The sequence below is a fragment of the Antedon mediterranea genome, chromosome 11 (assembly GCF_964355755.1).
Source record: "Antedon mediterranea chromosome 11, ecAntMedi1.1, whole genome shotgun sequence".
In the NCBI taxonomy this organism is placed as follows: Eukaryota; Metazoa; Echinodermata; class Crinoidea; order Comatulida; family Antedonidae; genus Antedon; species Antedon mediterranea.
In genome coordinates, this window is record NC_092680.1 from 3,894,317 (window position 1) to 3,915,606 (window position 21,290).

Consider the following 21,290-nt stretch of genomic DNA (forward strand, 5'->3'; position numbering starts at 1 on the left):
AGAACATTTCATTTTCCTTTAAAATTCCATTATAATATATTCATATCTTTTATAAAATGTCGTTTCCAGACTACCAGCAACGTTATTACTTATTAATAGTAGTTTTGACTAAAAAAAAAATACACCGTCTGCCGAGTTTATTTAAAATTTTGAACAACGTTTGTGCAGACACTCATCAAAGTGAACACATTTGAGTGAGAGGTCCGGTTGGCGTAGGAGAGGTAAAACGTATTTAAGTATCATAGCTTAAAATTAGCCTTTATTCTATTATTTCGCACATTATTATACGCTATCGACTCTTTACGTAACAGTAATTTTTCTTCGTTTGATCCGCTGTTTGTTCTCAGATGGATTTTAAGGGTGCAAAGAGCGAAATGGAATTTCGTTCTTTAGTCACTATATTTTCCCGCATCTAGCCCCCGGCCGCCCTGAATACTAGATCCTGTGCCTCCTGAGCGGGCCAGTGACTACCTACTGTAGGCCTACTCTTTAATAGGAATTATAATTATACTGTACAGTATATACATTCCCAAACTACTGTATTGTAAAAGACGTTTACACTTTTAAAACTGTATAAACAAAATATTCTACTAACTGTTTCTTGTAGAAGAAAACATGCATCTATTTGCCAGTTGGTTTCTGTTGGTACTCAGTCTTAGTGGAGCATTGCCTCTACAGACTACCAACCTACCTGATGGCCGTATATCTACTTCTGTAGATATACCACAAATAGCAGAAGGAAGCAACCTAAACGAAGTTACACCAGTTGATGCTATAGCAGAGGCCGAAGAAGCTGGACCCATATTCAAGAGTGACTCCAGAGTTCAAGAAATTGCTAATGATGTGTCACCTGATCAAGTCAATAAAGGATTTTTCCATTGGTGCTTCTGGCATCATCGTCGGCACGTGATCATTGTACACCACTACCATCCGTACTATCACCATTACTATTACCATCATTATTATCATCCTTATTATCGTCACTATTGTTATCATCATTACTATCATCCATATTATCGTCATTATCACTACCACCATCATTACTGGCGTCGTCGTCACTGGTTTTAGACATTTAAATTGTTCTAAGCCTCTAGGCCTAGTAGTACTACTACTAGATTGATAATGTCAACATTGGATTAAAATTGCTTTAAATGAACATTTTTGTAGGCCTACTCTTTTTGTCTTTTAATGTTCTACATTTGTTATTTAAAAGAAAAAATAGTTTCGTCCCTTTCGGAATTCTATCCGTGATTAAGATTACGCCGAGCAGAACAAAATGCAACTTTGACGTGCCATAGGCAATAACGTCAGCAGCAGCAACCAACAACAACTTCCGTTGTGAACGTCGTTATACACGATCAACATGCGAAGTAAAACCACATAAAAAGTAATTTGAAGGTACTTTTTAAGAAATAAATCTCACTTTAGATCAAGATTAATATTTACTTCACCGTATGGATGTGCAAACCTATATCCTGGGTCTATGCTAGCTAGGCCTAGTAAGTAGGCCTAGCTTGTGAGTGTAGTAGGAGGGCCAGGCCCACCAGCTGCCAGGAAAGGCGCTAGGAGCGAACCTGTCTGTCTGCAGGCTAGAGGCCTAGGCTAGGCCTAGCTACTAGGGTAGAGACTAGTAGGTAGGCCCCAGCCAGTGCAAGCCTGCAAAGAGGAGGAAGTAGGACAGGTACTAAAAAAGAATGAATTAGACCTAGCTAGGCCTATCCATTCGTAGGGCCAGGCCTATATAACATTAACAATCATATTCTCCTGTGTGTAAAACATACATAGTAGCTAGGTCTAGGTCTACTAGGCTACTAGGTAGGCCCTAGACTAGGCCTATTTTGCAATCTTCGTTGTATTGTAATATTTTCAAATATATACATTTTTTACATATTGTTACATGTAGACTTGAATTTAGTGCAAAATGGGGGAGCTTGCTAATCGTTTGGCAGTTTTGCAAGCACTGTTCCAGCAGTATGACACAGACAATTCAGGAGAACTTACACCAGTACAGCTGCAGGCATTACATTCAAGCCTACGATTTGGTGGTATTAGCCTTTCACAGGTACAGTAAAAACAGAAGTGGTGACAATCAACCATGCAAATGGAAATTTCTTTCGGTACAATTGACCATTATTGAACCATATGTTTCATGAGGGTAGCCCACCCAGAAAAGCTGATTATTAGGGCACTCGAAACACATTATTACCATGTATCTACAGGGCTGTAGCCAGCATGAAGTTTTCAATTTTCACTACCCACCCCAATTCCCCAACAGAGATTGGCATAAATATATTAATAATATTATATTTAAAGCATCTTTGCCTCGTCTGTAGCCCTTGATCTAAAGTTCGGCTAGTTCTCAATCTCTGTGCTGATTGACAACAAAGAGGGAGCATGGTCGAACTTGGTTGGTTGACTGTTCCAGCATGGTCTACCATGCCTCCACACCAAATATTAACTATCAACACGTACCTCTAGCCTAGTACTTCCCCCTGGATGTTGTTGGCTGTTGGTTCATTCTTTATTGATTACACATTTCTACCATCACAGGTAAAGGCTGCCATGTGCTACACATGTATGTGCGATGATATTTCTTGTGAACTGGATGAACTGTTTGATGCTCTACAAGAGTTGGACAGACGTTATTTCTTGGTTCAAGACTTCCGCTGGGAATTCTCGCTTCTTGATGGGGACCAAACGGATTTTATACGCGAGGATCAGGCAAAGTGAGCATAATTAAGCGAACTATAAATCATATATCATTTATTAAATAACATTTTTTTATTTGCAGTATTTTATAAGAATATACCAATAGGCATAGATAAAATAGATCTAGATGTCTATACTCTCTACATAATCACAGTTCAAAAAGTGATTTATCATGGTTAGGAAAAGGTTGTATAACATTGGCCAATCAGATATATATATCCAATCTGCAGACAGTACTGTTTCGATCTTATTAGATCTCGTCAGTGCAGATCAGGTTTCGAAATGATCTGTACCAAAATATAGGCTGAGCAAGTTACGCAGAACAATATATATAAACACCACAGAACAAGTTCTAAACCGCCCAGTGATATACTGACAATTTATATATTGTATTGATATTATTTTGGGTTATTATTTTTTCATACTAAATAACATCTTAAAAAGACACAACAACTGTTTTGCTGTGAGTCTCTACCCTGGTGACATCACTTAGCAGTTGCCTAGTTGAACCTCTGATTCTTATAGTATGTCTATGTACTAAAATAGATGTACCAATGTATAGATATGTTAAAATTATAATTAAAGGAAAGTGTCTCTTTCACTCAGGTTTTTAATGGAAGCTGTTCATGGTGACCTCTTCTCTAAGCGACAATGGGAGAAGTTCCTTAAGAACCGAGCTGTCCCTGGTAGTGGTGTCTCTTTTGCGGAAATTGAGGTCGACCTTTGCAATATCCCAAGTAGAGAAGACATAGCTCTTGAACAATTTGAAGAAAAACAAGAAAAAGATGGTATGTTTAAAATTTATTTCCAAAAACTGGTATAGTGACTTATTTGTGCTTAGCTTACCTGGATAAATCAAACTTAGTCCTGTCATTTTTTAAAGAGGAAAGCAGCAATTGGAAAAATACCTAGCACTAATAATAGAACATTCTATTCATAGACAAACATTACTGATTCTGATGTTGTGATGTCTTAAGTTTTGGTTGGAGGAAAGTTTACTGCAAACTTTTTAATGTACTAATTCCAACTACAATTTTTTATAATGTTTTTAAGAACGTTTAAGAAAACACATTGAGAAGAAACTGGCAGATGAGAAAGCTAAAGCTGAGATGATGTTGCAACTTGATGAGGATAGTAAAAAGGCTGAAGCAACGGAAAGGCAGAAAAATGCAGAGGAAGAACGGAGGAAGAAGGATGAAGAGGACCGATTGAAGAGAGAGATGGAAAATAAAATAAAACAGAAGAAAGATGAAGGTAATAGTGGTTTTTTTTATATTAATTTAGCTTTTTAATTATACTGTATCAGGTCAGGTGTCCCCTGAATAGAGTTGTCCCCTGAATAGAGTTGTCCTCTGAATAGAGGTGTCCCTGAATAGAAGTATCCCTGAATAGAGGTGTCTCCTGAATAGAAGTGTCTCCTGAATAGAGGTGTCCCCTGAATAGAGGTGTTCCCTAAATAGAGGTGTTCCCTAAATAGAGGTGTCTCCTGAATAGAAGTGTCCCCTGAAATAGAGGTGTTCCCTGAATGGAGGTGTCTCCTGAATAGAAGTGTCCCCTGAATAGAGGTGTCCCCTGAATAGAGGTGTCCCTTGAATAGAGGTGTCCCTGAATAGAGGTGTCCCCTGAATAGAGGTCTCCCTAAGTAGAGGTGTCTCCTGAATAGAAGTGTCCCCTGAATAGAGGTGTCCCTTGAATAGAGGTGTCCCTGAATAGAGGTGTCTCCTGAATAGAGGTGTTCCCTGAATGGAGGTGTCTCCTGAATAGAGGTGTCCCATAAATATAGGTGTATAGAAAATCAGTCTGTATATGAAGTAATCCACTTACAGAGTCACTACACTCTCCCAAGATTCTACTTAATTACATATTAACTATTAAAAATGATGGTATTGTTTTTTAAATAATATTTGTAATTACAAATAATCCTTTTGGCCGACTAGCCTGTAAGTTAACCCTGAATTTTATGAATAATTTATGCACTCAGAAAAACAATAGGGAAAAGGCCAATTCAATAATTATGTTTACTTAATTTGTTATCACTTATATTGTGTAATTTCTTTTTTTATAAAATAACGATAAACTTTCATTTAAGTGGACTGTGAATTTTTTATTTTTAGTTGTGGTGATCTTTCACAATAGTTTTTAGCAATATCCTTTAATGACAATTTATTTTTGTATAAATAATTCAATAGTAAGCTTAATTCTGGTGCCCTAAATTTTAATTTAGTTTTTGTTTTACTGTCAGGTTTTTCTTTTTATCATAACTACACAAGGTAAGTGTTGTGGCTTCACAAAAGATAAATGAATATTGCGCATATGTCTAGAAAATAAAAACAAAATATTTCCCTTGTTTTTGAAAATACCTATACAGTGATAATATTAATAGTATTGCAATTAAAAGTCAGTTTGCACACTGCTAAATTAAAATATATAATGTTAAGATGCTTTATGTTAAAACTTGGTAAGTATTTTTGTTCAAATATTCTGCACATTTTAAATTATTTTGTGTTGATAAAACAATTTTATTTTTTTATTAAATGAAGCCTAATTAAACGTCATGTGACTCCATCTTCTGTAGCAATAGCATGAGTCTCTTTAGCAGTTATGGATTTAACATATTTTAAATAGGTTAGGGGATGGGGAGAAGGGGTAGTCTAGGTTCTAGACCAAAATTAGTAAAAGATTTTGGCACATACAGCATTTTATACATATTATATATGAGCTTGTATTTTCTGACAAAAGTCGAAATGCTGACTGGTAAACTAACATAAAAAAACCAATAAATACAGACTTGGGGCAAGTCTAGGGAAGGGTTGGCTTAGGCCTTCAATTCGCTTGTCAGTATGCAATGCTTTCTGCTCCCATTGTATTTGTTTGTATTTTATATTTTACTTCTTTAGACACAAAAACCAGAAATAGAGCACCTCAATTTAATTTTACAATTCCACTTAATTCAAAATGTTTAATAAATTTAGTGTTTTTTTATATTTTGTTGTTTTTTTTGTACTCTGTAACCCTGCTTGTCTTTTTTATTTTTTAAAGAAATTTTAATTGTTGTGAAGTTAAATTCAAATTAAGAATTTCTACCTTTTTAAAAAATGTTTCTGTATTAAATGTCATTTTTTGTGTTTATTTTGTTTAACAAATTTCGAGCTGCGTCAGGATTAGTAGTTGGAGGTCTAGAAATATCTTGGTGTGGTCAATCACTGGTCAAGATATCCTGGTGGTAGTCCAGATTTTTATCCAGTGGCCATATTCTTCCCACTATGAGAAATACCCCCGTAGAATTAAAAAAGTAGTAGAGAATTAGAATTTGATAAGAGAAATTCTTATTTAAATAATAAAATATGTATTGACTTAAGTGAATTTACTTAAGTTCTTACTGTCTGGTAAAGATGATAACAGGATGTAAAACTTTTATAAAATGACAATACTAAGCAAATATTGAGTAGTATTACCTTAATTATTTAAAATACAGTTAAATGTGTAATCTCCATTCCAGATGACAAAGACAGCCCATACAGCACAATTATTATCTTAATGAAATGTTTATATTTACCAGAGTTAGGAAAAAAAGAAGCAGAAGAAAGAGAGCGACGTGAAAAAGAGCAGAGAGAAAGAGAAGAGGCAGAACGACAGAGAGAGCTAGAGATCATAGAGGTACAACAAGCATTAGAAGCTCAAAGGGAACTAGAAAAGAAGGCAAAGGAGTTGGAAGAAAAACAGAAACGAGATTTGGAAGAAGCAAAAGATGATGAAGAACAGGCTAAGGTAAATAGCAATTAGAATGTCATTTATGCGGTTTATTAATTTTCATTTGTGAAACATCCCCTGCTTGCTGTATTTGTAACAGTGGCGTAACGCAGAAGCCTGAGGCCCCTGGTTAGGAACCCTTCGTGGCCCTCCAATGCTGAAGGCCTTGGACGTCTTTAGCTTTTTTGACATATTTGAATGTCCCCATAAGCTCCGGGTGCCCATAAGCTCAGGGGCCCCTGGGTTTAGCCAGTGAGCGCTCATAGCCGCCACTGATTTGTAATACATTAATTGATAAACCTGGGCAATCATTCATTTTTTCAGTGGTAGAATTCCTACATTCTTTTTTGTAACTTGATTTGTGTTGTTGAATTGCACAGGAGCATCATTTTCCGATTGACACTGGTACACACATTATTATATGTTACTATTAAACATCAAAGTCCACTACTAGAAATGAAGTAACTGTGGATCATTTGTTAATTTGTTAGATTTTAGCAGAAAGAGAGAGACTTGCTGAAGAAGAGGCAGATAAAGCTAAGCAGGCAGCCAAGACTGCTAAAGATGCAAAGACTAGGCAAGAAGCGGAAGAGGCTGAGAAGGCAGCCAGAGAAAAGGCTAAACGTAGGCTTACAAAAACTAATTTATAAGTGAAATACTAGTTATTAGCCCGGGTAAATTGTAAAGTTTTTTTTCATTTTTTTATGGCTTTTGGTTTTTGGATCGGCGACAGAATTCTCTTGGCCTCTTTTGCCACTCTTTGGCATAGTCAAACTATTTGTTGTAAATTGTTTACCAAAATAAATTCAAAAACAAAAATAATAAGATAAAAAAATAATCTTGGGGTATACAACACAATATGAAAGACATTAATAAAACACATTGTACCAATTCCTTTATTATGTTTAATGACATTTACATGACATTGTTTATTTGTATTTAGGAGAAAGAAATGAGAAGATTCGCAAAGAACTTAAAGTGGCAATCAAGAAACGTGACAAGAAGATGCTAGTAAAGTCTGTGGGTGAATTTAAGAAGGCAAAGTTAGCTGACGTTGATGGGGATTTACCAAAAGCCGAGAGAATTCTGAAACTGTCGCAAGCTAAGCAAGGTACAGTATGATAAAATACAAACTTTAAAAAAAATGTTAGTGCGGAAATCCATGATCAGACTTGTTTCCTTAGAGTTACCAATTTGTTTACTTCAGTCATTATTTGAGGAAGGTATTACTTACTTAGTCCGGGACATACCCAAACTTATAATAATGACTAAATTCCTCCTTCCTATCTGCCATTGTGACATCTCTATATGTATGTCTTCCTTGTTTGGCAAGCCCATGTTTGTCTGCCACATCAGAACATCTGCAATGATTTGTTCTCTATTGCAAAGACAGTGCCCAGCAATGTCAGTCGTCTTCTTATTGTTTCTGTTATTTTTGGTGTGGCCAATGAACCTTACAGTACTTCTTTGTTGCCAAGGAAGGTATAGTAAAGGTAAATTTCCACAATCTTCTTTCTTTTTATTCTTTAAGAGTTGGAAGAAGCAATGGAAAACAGAGACTTGGAGGGTTTGGAGAAGGCAATCACGTTCGTCAAGAAGAACACATTTGAAGGAGATCTACCACATGAGATGATCCGTGCCAACAAGATGCTCATCAGTCTAAAACGATTAAAACGGTTGCGTGATGAAATCCTCAACTTGAAGCAGAGTACGGTAGCGGAGATTCGCAGTTACAGCAAGCCCCCACGAGTTGTCCATCAAGTGATGATTGGCACATATCTGTTGCTAGGCAACAAGGAAAAATCTTTAAAGGTACCATATGGCCTCTATAAAGGTTGAAGGTTATCTCTGTTACTATGATATTATCACTGAGGAGAAATGTTTTAATGTTTATAATATTTTAATGTGATAACTGTTATTAATTCACTTACGTTTATTTTAACATGAGTGATAACCTATCTCAATTAACGTTCTTCACTAATATTTCTATTAACTGTATAAGGCGCAAGTAACAATCTTGTGCACTCTTCGTCACTGTGTGAATTCTGAAATGTTATGTGGGCTTTATTCATATGTAGTCTCATGGGATACCTGAAATAACATTTGAAAAAGGTTGGAGCGATGAGGATAATAATAATCAACCGCACTAATTCTCAGTGATGTTTTCGTAAAAGTAACAGGTGCTAACCTTTAACCGAGGTCAAAGGAGAGTTTGTCAGCCACTTCTTAACCTAAGCACTACTTCACAGTGTGTACATTAATATCATGTTTCACTCATTTTAAAAGTAATTAAAGGACAAGTAGACCAAGGACCATATTTTTTTTTCAGAACAATCGCGAGATTAAGGATATCGCCACACGCGCTTACCGTACAGCCGTCACCGTAAATTGCTGTGACGTCACAGGTGCATCGCAAAATCTACTTAATGAGTCCAGATAAGCAAAAGAAACAATAAAAAAAATCAACATTTATATTTGTTACAATTTATTTAGAAAGTGTTTACTGTAAATTTTGCGATGTACCTGTACGGCAAGCGCGTGCGGCGATATCCTTAATTTTGCGATGGTTCTGAAATCATATGTATATCCCTAATACGTTGTTAAAATATGGTCCTCGGTCAAGTTGTCCTTTGATAGTCATATATATCATATTTAGATATTATTCTTCAAAATAATGGAATTGATGAAATCAGATATTTGCCTAATGCATGAATAACTACTATTACCTTAGAAATTATAGTAGATATCATAAAATATTAATACAATTCATACACCAAGTGGAATAATTGTAAAAGCGTTTAGAGTTTCGAATGAAAGATCAGAATAATGGGGAAGAAAATCAATAAACCAATTAGAACATATTTAGTTACAACATGACACATCCATTTCACACATCAATCATATTTTAGACAGAAACATGATATGCAGTAGGTTATGAAGAGGTTTAGGTAACTTCTTATTTTAACAAGTGATGGCCTGGGTGAGACTTGGGATGTTGAAGTCAAATTTGCTTTATTTTAAAGATGTATTGTCCCCCTGAAAAAATAATTCTTAAAATATTTTGGCTGAATATTTCATTTTAATGCCACAAAATATTATTCACTTTGACCAGAAAAATTGATTTAAAAAAAATGATTTGGTTGAATTTATTTTGTCATTAATTTATAATTGAAAACATAATTGTTTTTTTTATGGAAGTGACTCACTTTATTAAAACTACAAAATGGCCTATTCAAAGTTCGATTTTATTAATTATTTGTTTTATGTTTTTTTGGGTACAATACATCTTTAAAGATATTGTCTACCTGCCTCTACCGCTAACCCCTGCATCCGCCCCTGCTGTGTTTTTTATTTTATCCTTTTTTTGTGTAAATGATGTACGTAGAAATTTAGACTTCCACATCCAGAGTTAGCCTCAACACCAGACTGTCCCTTAGTGCCCAGTCATAGATATGTGCCAATTATGTTCTCTATGAGTAGTAGGATGATCATTTCTTTCCATTTTTTATATCAATTTTTATTCATTAATTTCATTCAAACAGGTAAGTTTGTTTTCATTATCTTATTTTTAAGAATTTATTTGCACTTTTGCACAACTTTGTCCTATAATTCTTGTTTTATTATATACATTGTATTTTTATATAGATTATTTGCAGTTTTCCATTTTTTTTATGAGATAATAAAATATTTATTTTCTTACTAAAAAAATACCTTTAATAAATGCCCAAAAAAAACCCGGTTAATTACGCACAATTTGTGGTGTTGCAATTTATTTTTTATTCTGAATATTTTTATTTATATTCACTATGATTTGAAATATATCACATGACACTATTAAAAGCCTCAGTAATCTGAGGATATAACTTAATTATTTTGAATGTCTAATTTGATTTGATTTTATTCCTACCCACACACCTGACACCTGTTCAATCACATGATTTAGTGCAATTCAAATTACTAATGACTAGACTTTGATTATTGTCACTATAGCGACACTGTTACAATAGTAAATAAATAGACAAATAATACAATTAACTGTTCATTATGTTGGCTAGGGTTTTCTTTTTTTAACATGCATGAATTTTTCTAGCATGAATACATATGTACCTATTACCATTATTTATTAATAGAACTCCTATCAAGGGGACACTCAACATAACTCTACAAGGGTGTCCCAAATGAGGGGTGGTACTGTATTAATATTATACAGGTACAAGATATTATGATGGTATGATAGAAAACTCTAAAAAAAAAACATTTTTGTAGTATAGTATTTATAATAGTTATTGATAGGCAATTACTAGGTGAAATAAATATAAAAATGAATATATACTGTATAAATCCAAAGGCAAATTACTGAAAAAATGACATGGGTATCAGTGGCTGGATCTCAATGGAGATACAAAAAAAATAGCGAAAGGCTAAATCAAAACGATAAATAAAAAGCCAGAAAAGTTAGCAGAGCTTTCGGGCAACACTAGCCCTTCATCAGTGGATCAAAAATGAATATATATATATAATTCAATTCAATTCAATTTCAATTCAAGGAACATTTATTCACGTCCAAAAGACAAAAGTAACAAAAACAAAATGGCAAGTGATAAAACAAGAAAATGGACGAAGGCAAATCCCAAAAAGATTACAATCTTGTGACGGGATTGCCTTTACAAAATATTTAAATTAAGAGAAGAAAAAAAAAAATATAAATAAAGAAAATAAATTAATTAAACAATAAAGAAATACAAAATATATATAAAACCAGTAGATAAAAGTTGGAATAAAAAATAAAAAAAGAACAGAAAAATATAATTTATTAAATCAAAATCATTATAGTTATATGTATTATGATTGTAATGATGGGTTATTAGTCCAACCTACAGTAGTGTGGCTGACTGGAGTATAAAGCAAATTCCATAATCCCACCCCTCGCATTAGGCAGTAATCCACTTAATCCACCATAATTTTTTAAAACAATTATTTACAACCTAATTCAGGATTGGAAGGGAATGCAAGCTCTAATCGGAAAAACTGGAAAAGATGGACTGAAGCGACGAGTCAAAGAGTTTAAGCTGGAAACCAGTATTGCTGCCACTGCCGACAGAAGCAAGACCATTCTGGAGGAGTTTGATTTGGAGACTGTTAGAGACGTTAGCGCTGGAGCTGCCATCTTCTTTGCTTGGGTGAGTGCAAATTCACTCAGTTCTCCTGGAACACGTATGGAACTGCTAGAAGTTTAAAAAAAAGGCTAGCAAGCCAGCCTATAGTCAAGGATTTTTTGTTCTTCCACAAAAAGGGGCAAGTGCGAGCGTAAGCTAGTACTTTGGAACATGTAAAAAGATGTGTATGGAATATAGTTTTAGACCTAGAAATTGTGATTCTTTCAAACTCTAAAAACCCACCAGCTTGGCCAGATGGCAGATTTGTTTATGCTACTGTATATTTTTTTAACTTCTTTTTATGTCACTATTTTCAGGCCACTGCTACCATTGATGAGATAATTGAATACCACAAGCAAAGGGAAGCGGGTGAAGTGCAGCCTGGACAGACTGGGCCTAAAACAGTCATAAAACACACAACACAGGGTGGTGGTACCCTCACTGTAAATATCAAATAATAATTTGTAAAGCCTATAGTTACCAACAGCCTCGCATCGTGCAGGACGGTCCCGCATTTCAAAGTGATTTTTAATGAAACATGCATTTTGAACAAACACATGCGTGACCACATATTTGTCACACGTTTAGCAGAAGTATGCATGATTATTTTTTATCACAATTTGAGAGGAAATGCATTCAAATAAATTAGTATATACTAGATGGCACGCTCGCTTCGCTCGCGTACCATCTAGGTCGTGCCCACATATGGTTCTCGAATACATAGTAATTTCAGCGTAAAAAAACTGGCGATTTCAAAATGTAGGCCTACGTACCGCATGACTATAAAACATTTATTTATGTATTTATGTAGTCAACCAAAATTAGCACCGTGCGAATTACTTCCAAAAGAGAAACTTCTCACAAAATGAGTCCAAATGTTTCATTTGGACTCATTTAAACAAACCCAATTTGTATTTTGTATCTAACATTATTGAGGGTTGGGTTTTTTTTTTAATAGGCCTATAAATAACATAACACTAAATAGAGTAAAACATTTCCGATTTAATAACTGTTAAAATTGTCACTGTCATAGTCGATTGAAATAGTAAAGTACATGTAACGATACACCACCACGACGTTTATATTTTTTGTAATTATTAATCAATACAAACGTTGAGAAGCAACTGTCAGTAATAAAGTATTATATTATTATGTGTTTATAATCTAAAAGTAGGGGCTACCCACACTCACAGTAATAAAGTTTATTAGTATATTTGTTTATATTATAATAAACAGTAGGCCTACCAACGCACACAATAAGAAATTTGCGATTCAAATGGCTATCAAAAGTGGTTAATACCTATTTACAGTATTGTATAGGTTTACAATACTATTTATGTTTATTCTCAAAGGGCCCATAAATTGACCTACTTGTGTTAAATCATGGAGGTATGCAAGCATGGTTAAACCAAATAATTTGGAATGTTCCATTCATCGCAAATCAATACATTTGTATAAACGTATATTAAATCTATCAAAATAGTATTTTTTAAAGAAAATCGGCCTGTCTTCAACATTATGATACTCTACTCGAGCTGTTCAACCGGTTTTCAGCTATTAAAAACAATTATCGTAGGAGGAGATAGGAAAATGCGAAGTATCCTCGTATTATTGTGTACAGGTATTTTTCATGAGGACATCCATTAGACAGTGTATACCACGATCGGAAAACACCCCTATTTGGGGCAAATGGTTGAACCTAAATTCGTTTTAATTGTCAATAACTAATTATCTAACTAAATTTAATTAGTAAACAGGGTTACATCAGGTGGTTAAAATCAGTACCGAGATTATGACCAACTTTACATACCATCGAGTACACATTCTAGAAATAACGCGCGATTTACAGAATTTTGCCCTTACGTAAATTTATATATAGATTAAAATGTATAGAACATTATGCGAATATTTATTATTATAACACAACACATATCACAAAAATAAGTAATATCAGGGAAAAAATGTATTTTTCCGCGGTCGCTAGCCGTCACAAAAGGGGAGGGGTGGGGGAGAGCTGTGGCTAAAATACTTAGTGTCCGAATCAACCGACCTACTCCCCTCCCCCCCCCCCAATAATCTGTCCTGCATTTCAAATCTCTCTGGTTGGTAACTATGTAAGTCTTGGTTATTAAGAATGTCCAATTATCAGTTTTTATGAATAATCTTCAAAGTCTTCGCATAAAGAAGCAAGCAGTAATATTGGAAAATGATATTATAATTGCATTGAGCATATAGCTTTAATTTAATAATGACGACATCACACTGTACGTGGTAAAAAATCTAATATCTATTTATATCAATACCTATTTAGGTTATAACATTATGTAAACAAATTTTTAATAAACATTGTATACATTTATGTTTTATTTACCACAAAGTTTATAAATATGTATATTTCAGATAAGAATGTGTATAAAATGAGCATTTATGATATGATTTATATATTTATATAATATCTAGTCAAGGAATCAAGTTTTTGATCTATTGTAGTGTGTTTTTAGATTGTTTGGAAATAAAGAAGTTTTTTTTGCCATTGAAAAATATCTAAAATTTAAAATTCCTGGATTAGCATCTTACGATTGCTTTATAATTTAAATGAAAGAATGGATTTTGTACAATATTTTGAGGGATATTAAAAATAATATAACAAGAAATATTTCTTACAAAAAACGCGGCTCATCTCGCAATAACTACTGCCTGCATGCATCTCAATATTTATGATGTTTTCATAGACTCTCTTCCCAGACGTGCTTTGGGGTGTGCGCATGCTCAGTCCGAGTTTCCATATACCCATTTTTTCAGCCATAGTAAACTATAAGCTATCGCATGGTAACTGTTTCATAATGTTTCTGTTCTGTTGAATATTACTGCCTGAAGGAGCGGCGCGAAAATATTACCAATTTAAAACGGTTTAAAGACCCAATTGCTTCGTTCTCCAATGCAAACCTGGTCTCAATTTGATCTCGCCGCACATTTTGTCTATCTCTGTGGATAATGAGGATGTCTTTGCACAACAAACCACCAACAAATGGATTTTAAAACCAAGTAAAAATTAGGCTGAGATTTGTTAATAAAGACTGCGAAAACTGCGAGTTTTTTTTGCTTTGAGATAGAACCTCACAAGAATATATTACCATAAGTCATATCATAAACTAATCAAATACTACAAAGAAACTATTTTTTCCATGTTTGTTGTTTTATTGTCATAAGAGGTCACAACCTTTGATTACAGGTCACCAACAAAGGTCGCATCTAATTTGCATATTGTTAATAGCTTAGTGACAAATTTCATGTATTTTATATAAGTGGAAGCCAATTATGTATTTATGTTCAAACAATGTAATGAACATGTTATTGAAATATTAATTTGTTTTAAATGTGTAAAGTACACGTTGATAAATTCAAGTACAACTTTTGTGAAATAAAAAACACACAAGCTACAGAAAACGGCATTAACTTATCTTGTTACCGAGTACACAAGGAATGATTAAAGATGAAATAAAATGTACAATTTCAAATAATATGGAAAGGCTCACAGTTAATACTCAAACGTATGTGCAAAGATCTAAATGTGATTTTTATTTTATTTGGCATAAAAATAAAAGAAAAAATAAGCATTCTACATTTTCTTAATTCCATTTTCCGCATGCAAAGCTATATACACAGAATTATACAATACCTGTGATAACTACAATTATATTAATTTTACAAAATTACTTTTATCTACAGTACATAATTTTTCCATAAGATTCCACATTGATTGATTTTGAATCAAGTAAATTATTATCATTTTTAAATAGGAATTTCGCCGCAAAAATAATGTAAAGATGTTATTTTTACCCTTAGAAGCGTTACGTTTTATGCAAAGTGGATTTTTAGAAATTTCATTAGGTGAATCTTCTTTTCATTGGATAACAATAGCATGTCAAACCATACAATGTTTCCAATATCTATTCTTAGGATTTAATTGTTATTATGTTGGACCAATATTAATATCAGTATTGATTTTGTAAAGTATTAATATTTTGGAATGGATGTACCACTTTTTGTGAAGGTATAAGTTCCAAATTAATCGATATGTCAACCCCACCTGATGATGCACTGTATGTAAGGTTACATTTTGTTCACACTTGGATGCAACTCAACGATGTAGAAGTAACTCAAGTAATTCGACCAATTACAACGAATCGTATGAACTGTTGCTTATGATTGGTTAACTCACTTGAATTGTAGGAACAAGCTTTAGGTAAAACACAATTGAAATACTGTTTGGTCCTTTTTGGGCATCAGAACACATTTTAATATATCTACAAAATGTATGTATGAACTTCAAGGAATCGAAATTCTAGTAGAAATGTGTAAAACGCCTTTTGTTAAATATAAAATTTTATAAAAAAACTATTTTCATCACTACTATTTCTGCTCTAAACATTCACATTAGAAAAATAATCTAAAATGAGAAAATCAAAATGTAGCACAGCGCGCCCAAATACGCATACTCCCATCACCACGACCAAAAATAAGAAAAAAAGCAATATATAAATAAAAACTTGGATGTACAATAAATAAAAAATATAAATATATAAATACATATGATTTACTATTTAAAAGAGAATTAAATACATTTATTTAATGGGTGCACTGACTATTGAGGTACTGTAGTTAGTTTGTGTTCAATACTTTTCCATATCATCTAGATGATGTACAGTAAACCTTTATAAATAAGGTTGTTCCGAACAATTCCAATTTTGTTGACAAGACAACTGCCATAATAAACAAAGATAAATTGGTTAGATTATACCATTTTAACGCTGGGTTAGTAATTAAGTCATCATGGTCGTTAATGAACTAAAAAGCAAGGTTAGATTAAAAATGCATAAAACTACACTCGTGGACAGTGTGGTAACCCGATTTATTTTTATAAGCTTCCTTCAGTCATATTTTTGGAAGTGGCGAGAAGACTCCATGCATATTGGGTTGGAATTGATATTTTTCTGTATTATCTTTACAAGTCATCTTTATCCTTGGTTCCGTGTTTGAGAATACGTACGAACTCACGGTAGTTGAACTTGCCGTCTTTGATCGGTGCTTCCCTGTACATTTCATCAACTTCATCGTCGTTGAAGCGATCACCCATTGTCATGAGCAATTCACGGAGGTTGTCCTCCATTATGACACCTGGAGTAAAAAATAAAAAATCATCGATTTCAAACATTTTATAGTTTAGTTTTGCACAAATAATATTGTAAATTTTAACATTGTAATGGTAAAAATTCCAACAATTAAGTGTTTCTGCTCTTTTTTCTGTTTTCCGATGAGCTCTCATATGGGAGCCTCAAAGTGCTGGAGAACTGCACAGTGTAAATGGTTCCTCTGCTTATTTCTCATTTTTTGGTTATCTTAGGATATTTTATGGTTCATTTTTGTGTGTAAAGCACTTAGAAACACTGTATTAAGCTCTATAAAAGACTACCATTATTATTAATATGATCACATACTGTTCAACATATTAACATTAAATTTGTAAATTAAAGATATGTGTATCTCAAGGAACTAGAAATCGTGGAAAGGGATTTGGAAAATAATAATATGAGTGCATGCTTATAATTATATACAAAAGCTTTTGACTTGCACAAATGGATTCACTTTTAGTGGAATACAGACTTTAGGATATTTACAGTAGGAGTTAAATAAATATTTTATAATACTAACCAGTTGCTTCATCATCAAAGCAGCCGAATGCATTTAGAATGACGTCTTCAGGGTCTGTACCGTTCAGCTTCTCACCAAACAGTGTCAAGAACATGGTGAAGTTAATTGGACCGGGTGCATCTTTCATCATATCATCAAGGTATGCACTAGATGGATCCTTGCCTAAAATTTCGAAAGAAAATGCAAAATTTATTATAAATCAGGTGTATAGTAAAATTTGGAGCACAGGTATAGAATTACAGTATATTTTATGTCCAATCCCTACAGTACTATTGTATTTATTTATTCAAATTTAATTTCTTTTGTCAAAAGCTCTGTCTACACTATCAAACTAGTTATGACACAAAAAGTGTGATGTGCCTACATATGGTAATGATATGACATCATCATGTCCATACAGTATATGGGCACATGACATTTTTGTATCACATAAAGTGTAGACAGACATTTAGGAATGTCTTCTGGACATATTCATCATTATTTCTCAATAGAGAAGTGGACAATAATATTGTAATGAATTATTAAACATACCGAGTGATGCCAACATATCATGAAGATCTTCTCGATCAATAAATCCGTCCCGATTTTGATCAATCATGTTGAAGGCTTCTTTGAATTCTTGAATTTGCGCTTGATCAAACATCGCGAAGACATTGGAAGTCGCACGTTGGGCACGCTTCTTAGTAGTCTTTCCTTTCGTCTTTCGGCTCGACATGATTACTGTTTTGTTGTTGTTGTTACACTGTAGTTAATATACCCTACAAAAAAGAAAAAAAAGAAAATAAAAGATCGATATAAATAATTAAATTTGAACTTGAAGAAATAACTAAAAAAATTGTGGGTGGATTGGGATATAGGCTTAGTCTGCTAATTAGAATCAGTTAAAAAAAGGAAAAGAAGAAATACATACACACTGTCACACTGTGTATAAAAATTTGTTATGAAAGTAGGCTACTGTATCACATTAAATTCCGAGAGTCAACTCCTCCGCCCCACAAGGGTAACTATTTCTTATGGCTAACTGCTAAAAAAAAGGTAAAAAAAGGTTAAAAAAGGGGAGTTAATGTCCATAAAAGCCATGAATTCCCATGGCCTTCCCTCCCTGATCCCAGACTTGTGACTCTATGCTCTGGTCCACAAGATTTTAATTACTATTATTAAACAAAACTAGAAAACTGAACTCATCATAACATGACCATATGTACTTATAATTTATTATAATAATAATGAAGGTAAAAATTAAATTAAGGAAAAAGAAACATAGTACTGTATGTACAGGTACAGTAATTACCTGCATTTTCTCAGAAAAAACTACTTACTACTTTACAGTATTGTATATATTTTCCTTAATTAACAATATCAATACCACAAGAGGTTTTAATGTGAATTGGTATGTGTAAGTTAAGTACAACAAGTGTGTCCTTTATATATGGATTCAATTCAATTTCTTTTTTAACCTCATTGATGGCAGTTTGTTTTCTTTCAAGATTCAATACCTTTTATGTAGCAAGTGCAAAAGACCTTGAAAATAAATTTGATGAGATACCTTAACAAAACAAACTCCTTATATGGAAGTAGGCATGATTTTTATGACATAGCTTGAATGATATATTTAAACAGTATACAAATGGGGTACTGTATGATTCAAGAAATACTACTGTATTTAAATCCCACAACAAATTTGTATTACTTTCAATAAAATTTATAGTGGAAAACTTTTAGTGGATTTGTGCGCTATATAAATTATAATTACATTATTTGGTTCAAACCACTATGCGTGACACGAGAATGAAAAAAAACTCAAACAATTGATTGATTTTTAATTAATCTAGTATATCATAATTTAATGTATTATAATCCACTGCAAACATTGTTTTTTGACTAATTAATAATTAATTATTATTTATTAAAACATATTAAACTATAGCATTAATTTATTTTTTAGAATTTGATTGAGTTGTTGGTTTTTTTTTATTGGATCGGGAAATCAACGTTTCATAATTGAATTGTGTGGGTTGATAAAATAATATAATAAATTTACTCTCTACTAATTATGAAAGAATGTGTGGAATGTGTGTTTTTTTTTAGTCTCAAATCATATTTAAGGATAATTATACATATAAATTATAAACAATACTATAATACTACAAGCCATTTGTTTTTTTTAGATTAAAAAAAATATAGAATTGTGGTTGTCTTGTCCTATTCCGTATTCCCATTCTTGTGGTTTACGTAGGAAGGCATGATGTCAGCCAGTGGTGGTGTAGTCTAGTAGGCTAGGCGGCCTAGCCTAATTTTATTTTTTAGAGTAACATTAAATTAAGAAAGTACACTGACTGTAGACTTACAACAAACTACCAAATACAAGATATGTTTAATATGAGAAATTTAAATTTAAACATAGATGACACATTTACAATATTAGGACGACATTATAACACCTGTTGTGTTGACCCACCCACAGCCTAGCAAGACACCAAGGTCGAAATTGTAGGCCTACCGTAGCCTAGCAAAGCAGCATTGCTTGGCTGTCGAAACACGGCGCGATCTCTTTTTTACTCTCCTCTTCTTTCAAGGTTCTCACTTGTAAACTAACTATTCTACACGCAATATACATGAGAAATGCAATCTTGATCGACACTAATAAATGATTAATGGATAGATAATATAAATACAATACATTTCTACATGAAATATTGAATTTTAATGAAATACAAACATTGATACTCACCTAGGCTAGGCTACTTCCGTATCGCGGCTGTGATCTTCGATAATGAATTATTGTTTGTTTGACCAACCCAGTCATCAATACGCATGCGCCATGATACCAGAACGCTGTTTACAGTAAACTAGCTCTAAAAAGTAAAGATAAGCACAGGTATTTTGTCGCCCACTTTGAAATATTTTATCATTCGAATCTTTCTAAAGAAAGAATAAATAAAGCAGAAATGGCATGGCTTAAAAGTAAATTTCGATCTCTACCATTGAAACATAAAATGAAAAAAAGGCATTAAAAAGATACAGTATTTAAAACATTCTCACACTAAGTGTCAACTTTTAATTGAGGCCTTTCATTAATTTTGTTTCTTACATGCAACAAGTAAATAGCTCGCCAATTACAAGGTGTACAAACTATCGTGATTTTTGTCTTGAGGCTTACGGCCCAGGGATAGAGGGTTGAGCCGGTTGAATGTTTGTTGGCCTAAATCTACAAACAGGCCGATCTCCAATTTATTTAAACCAATGCTAAGTGTGTCATCTTTACTCCCTTTCAAGTATTTCCTAAAACCATCTCTCTCAAATTAGTTTTCATCAAATTTTAATTTGAAACACATTTTCAACTTTATAGTATCATTTTAATCAATTAAAAATAAATTATCCCAAACTTAGGGGAAATTTATTGGTACACAAAAAAGCAAGCACAAGCATAGCAATCATAATAAAATTGTTATTATATAATACTTATATTATTCGTTACTTATAATTGAATTATTTTATAAGCTTCGGCTGGATGGACCACCTTCATAAAAATATAGTTGAAATAAATATATAAATAAATATTATAACTGAAACTTCCATTAATAATAGGGATCATGATGACATGTTGTCCGTTGAGATACAATTCTAGTCTGTGTTGACGTCATATTGTTTCGAATTTCTACTGGGAGTACTATTTGGCCACCATTATTGTAATAATAGTAGTTATAATTTAATAAATTCTAAACCTGATATGACAGTTAACACAACGACAATATAGTCAAAATGATAATGATAGTTATAAGAGAGATTTAGTAACAATCAGAATAGACACCCTTTTCTGATTCAAACCAAGCACACCAGCACCGACCGCTCCTCCGGCGGCTGCAGCAAACCTTTGTAAAACAAAACAATTATTAATTAATTAATTATTAATAGCAATTCATCAAGACTGTCTCGTTTTTCTTGTGCAAGAAAATCTTCAAC

At 33.1% G+C, this 21,290-nt stretch overlaps 2 protein-coding genes across 3 annotated transcripts; one reads left to right on the plus strand and one right to left on the minus strand.

Moving 5' to 3' along the window:
• The first annotated feature begins 111 nt into the window (after positions 1-111).
• Positions 112-15,078, plus strand: LOC140063200 (uncharacterized). 2 transcript variants are annotated; one of them, XM_072109688.1, is made up of 12 exons: positions 112-221; positions 608-1,398; positions 1,904-2,062; positions 2,551-2,726; positions 3,316-3,497; positions 3,763-3,963; positions 6,269-6,477; positions 6,951-7,083; positions 7,403-7,570; positions 7,991-8,271; positions 11,454-11,639; positions 11,933-15,078. In XM_072109688.1, exons 3-12 carry the CDS (start codon positions 1,922-1,924, stop codon positions 12,071-12,073), a joined length of 1,818 nt encoding a protein of 605 aa, XP_071965789.1. In that variant the 5' UTR covers positions 112-221; positions 608-1,398; positions 1,904-1,921; the 3' UTR covers positions 12,074-15,078. The 2 variants fall into 2 exon arrangements, with proteins under 2 accessions (XP_071965789.1, XP_071965790.1); XM_072109689.1 differs by having other exon boundaries at positions 608-1,387.
• A 919-nt stretch (positions 15,079-15,997) lies between these two features.
• On the minus strand, positions 15,998-20,097 carry LOC140063201 (myosin regulatory light chain 12B-like). The gene is made up of 4 exons (XM_072109690.1): positions 20,059-20,097; positions 17,859-18,085; positions 17,328-17,489; positions 15,998-16,793 (listed from the first exon to the last, which is right to left on the minus strand). Exons 2-4 carry the CDS (start codon positions 18,040-18,042, stop codon positions 16,621-16,623), a joined length of 519 nt encoding a protein of 172 aa, XP_071965791.1. The 5' UTR covers positions 18,043-18,085; positions 20,059-20,097; the 3' UTR covers positions 15,998-16,620.
• Between the last annotated feature and the right edge of the window lie 1,193 nt (positions 20,098-21,290).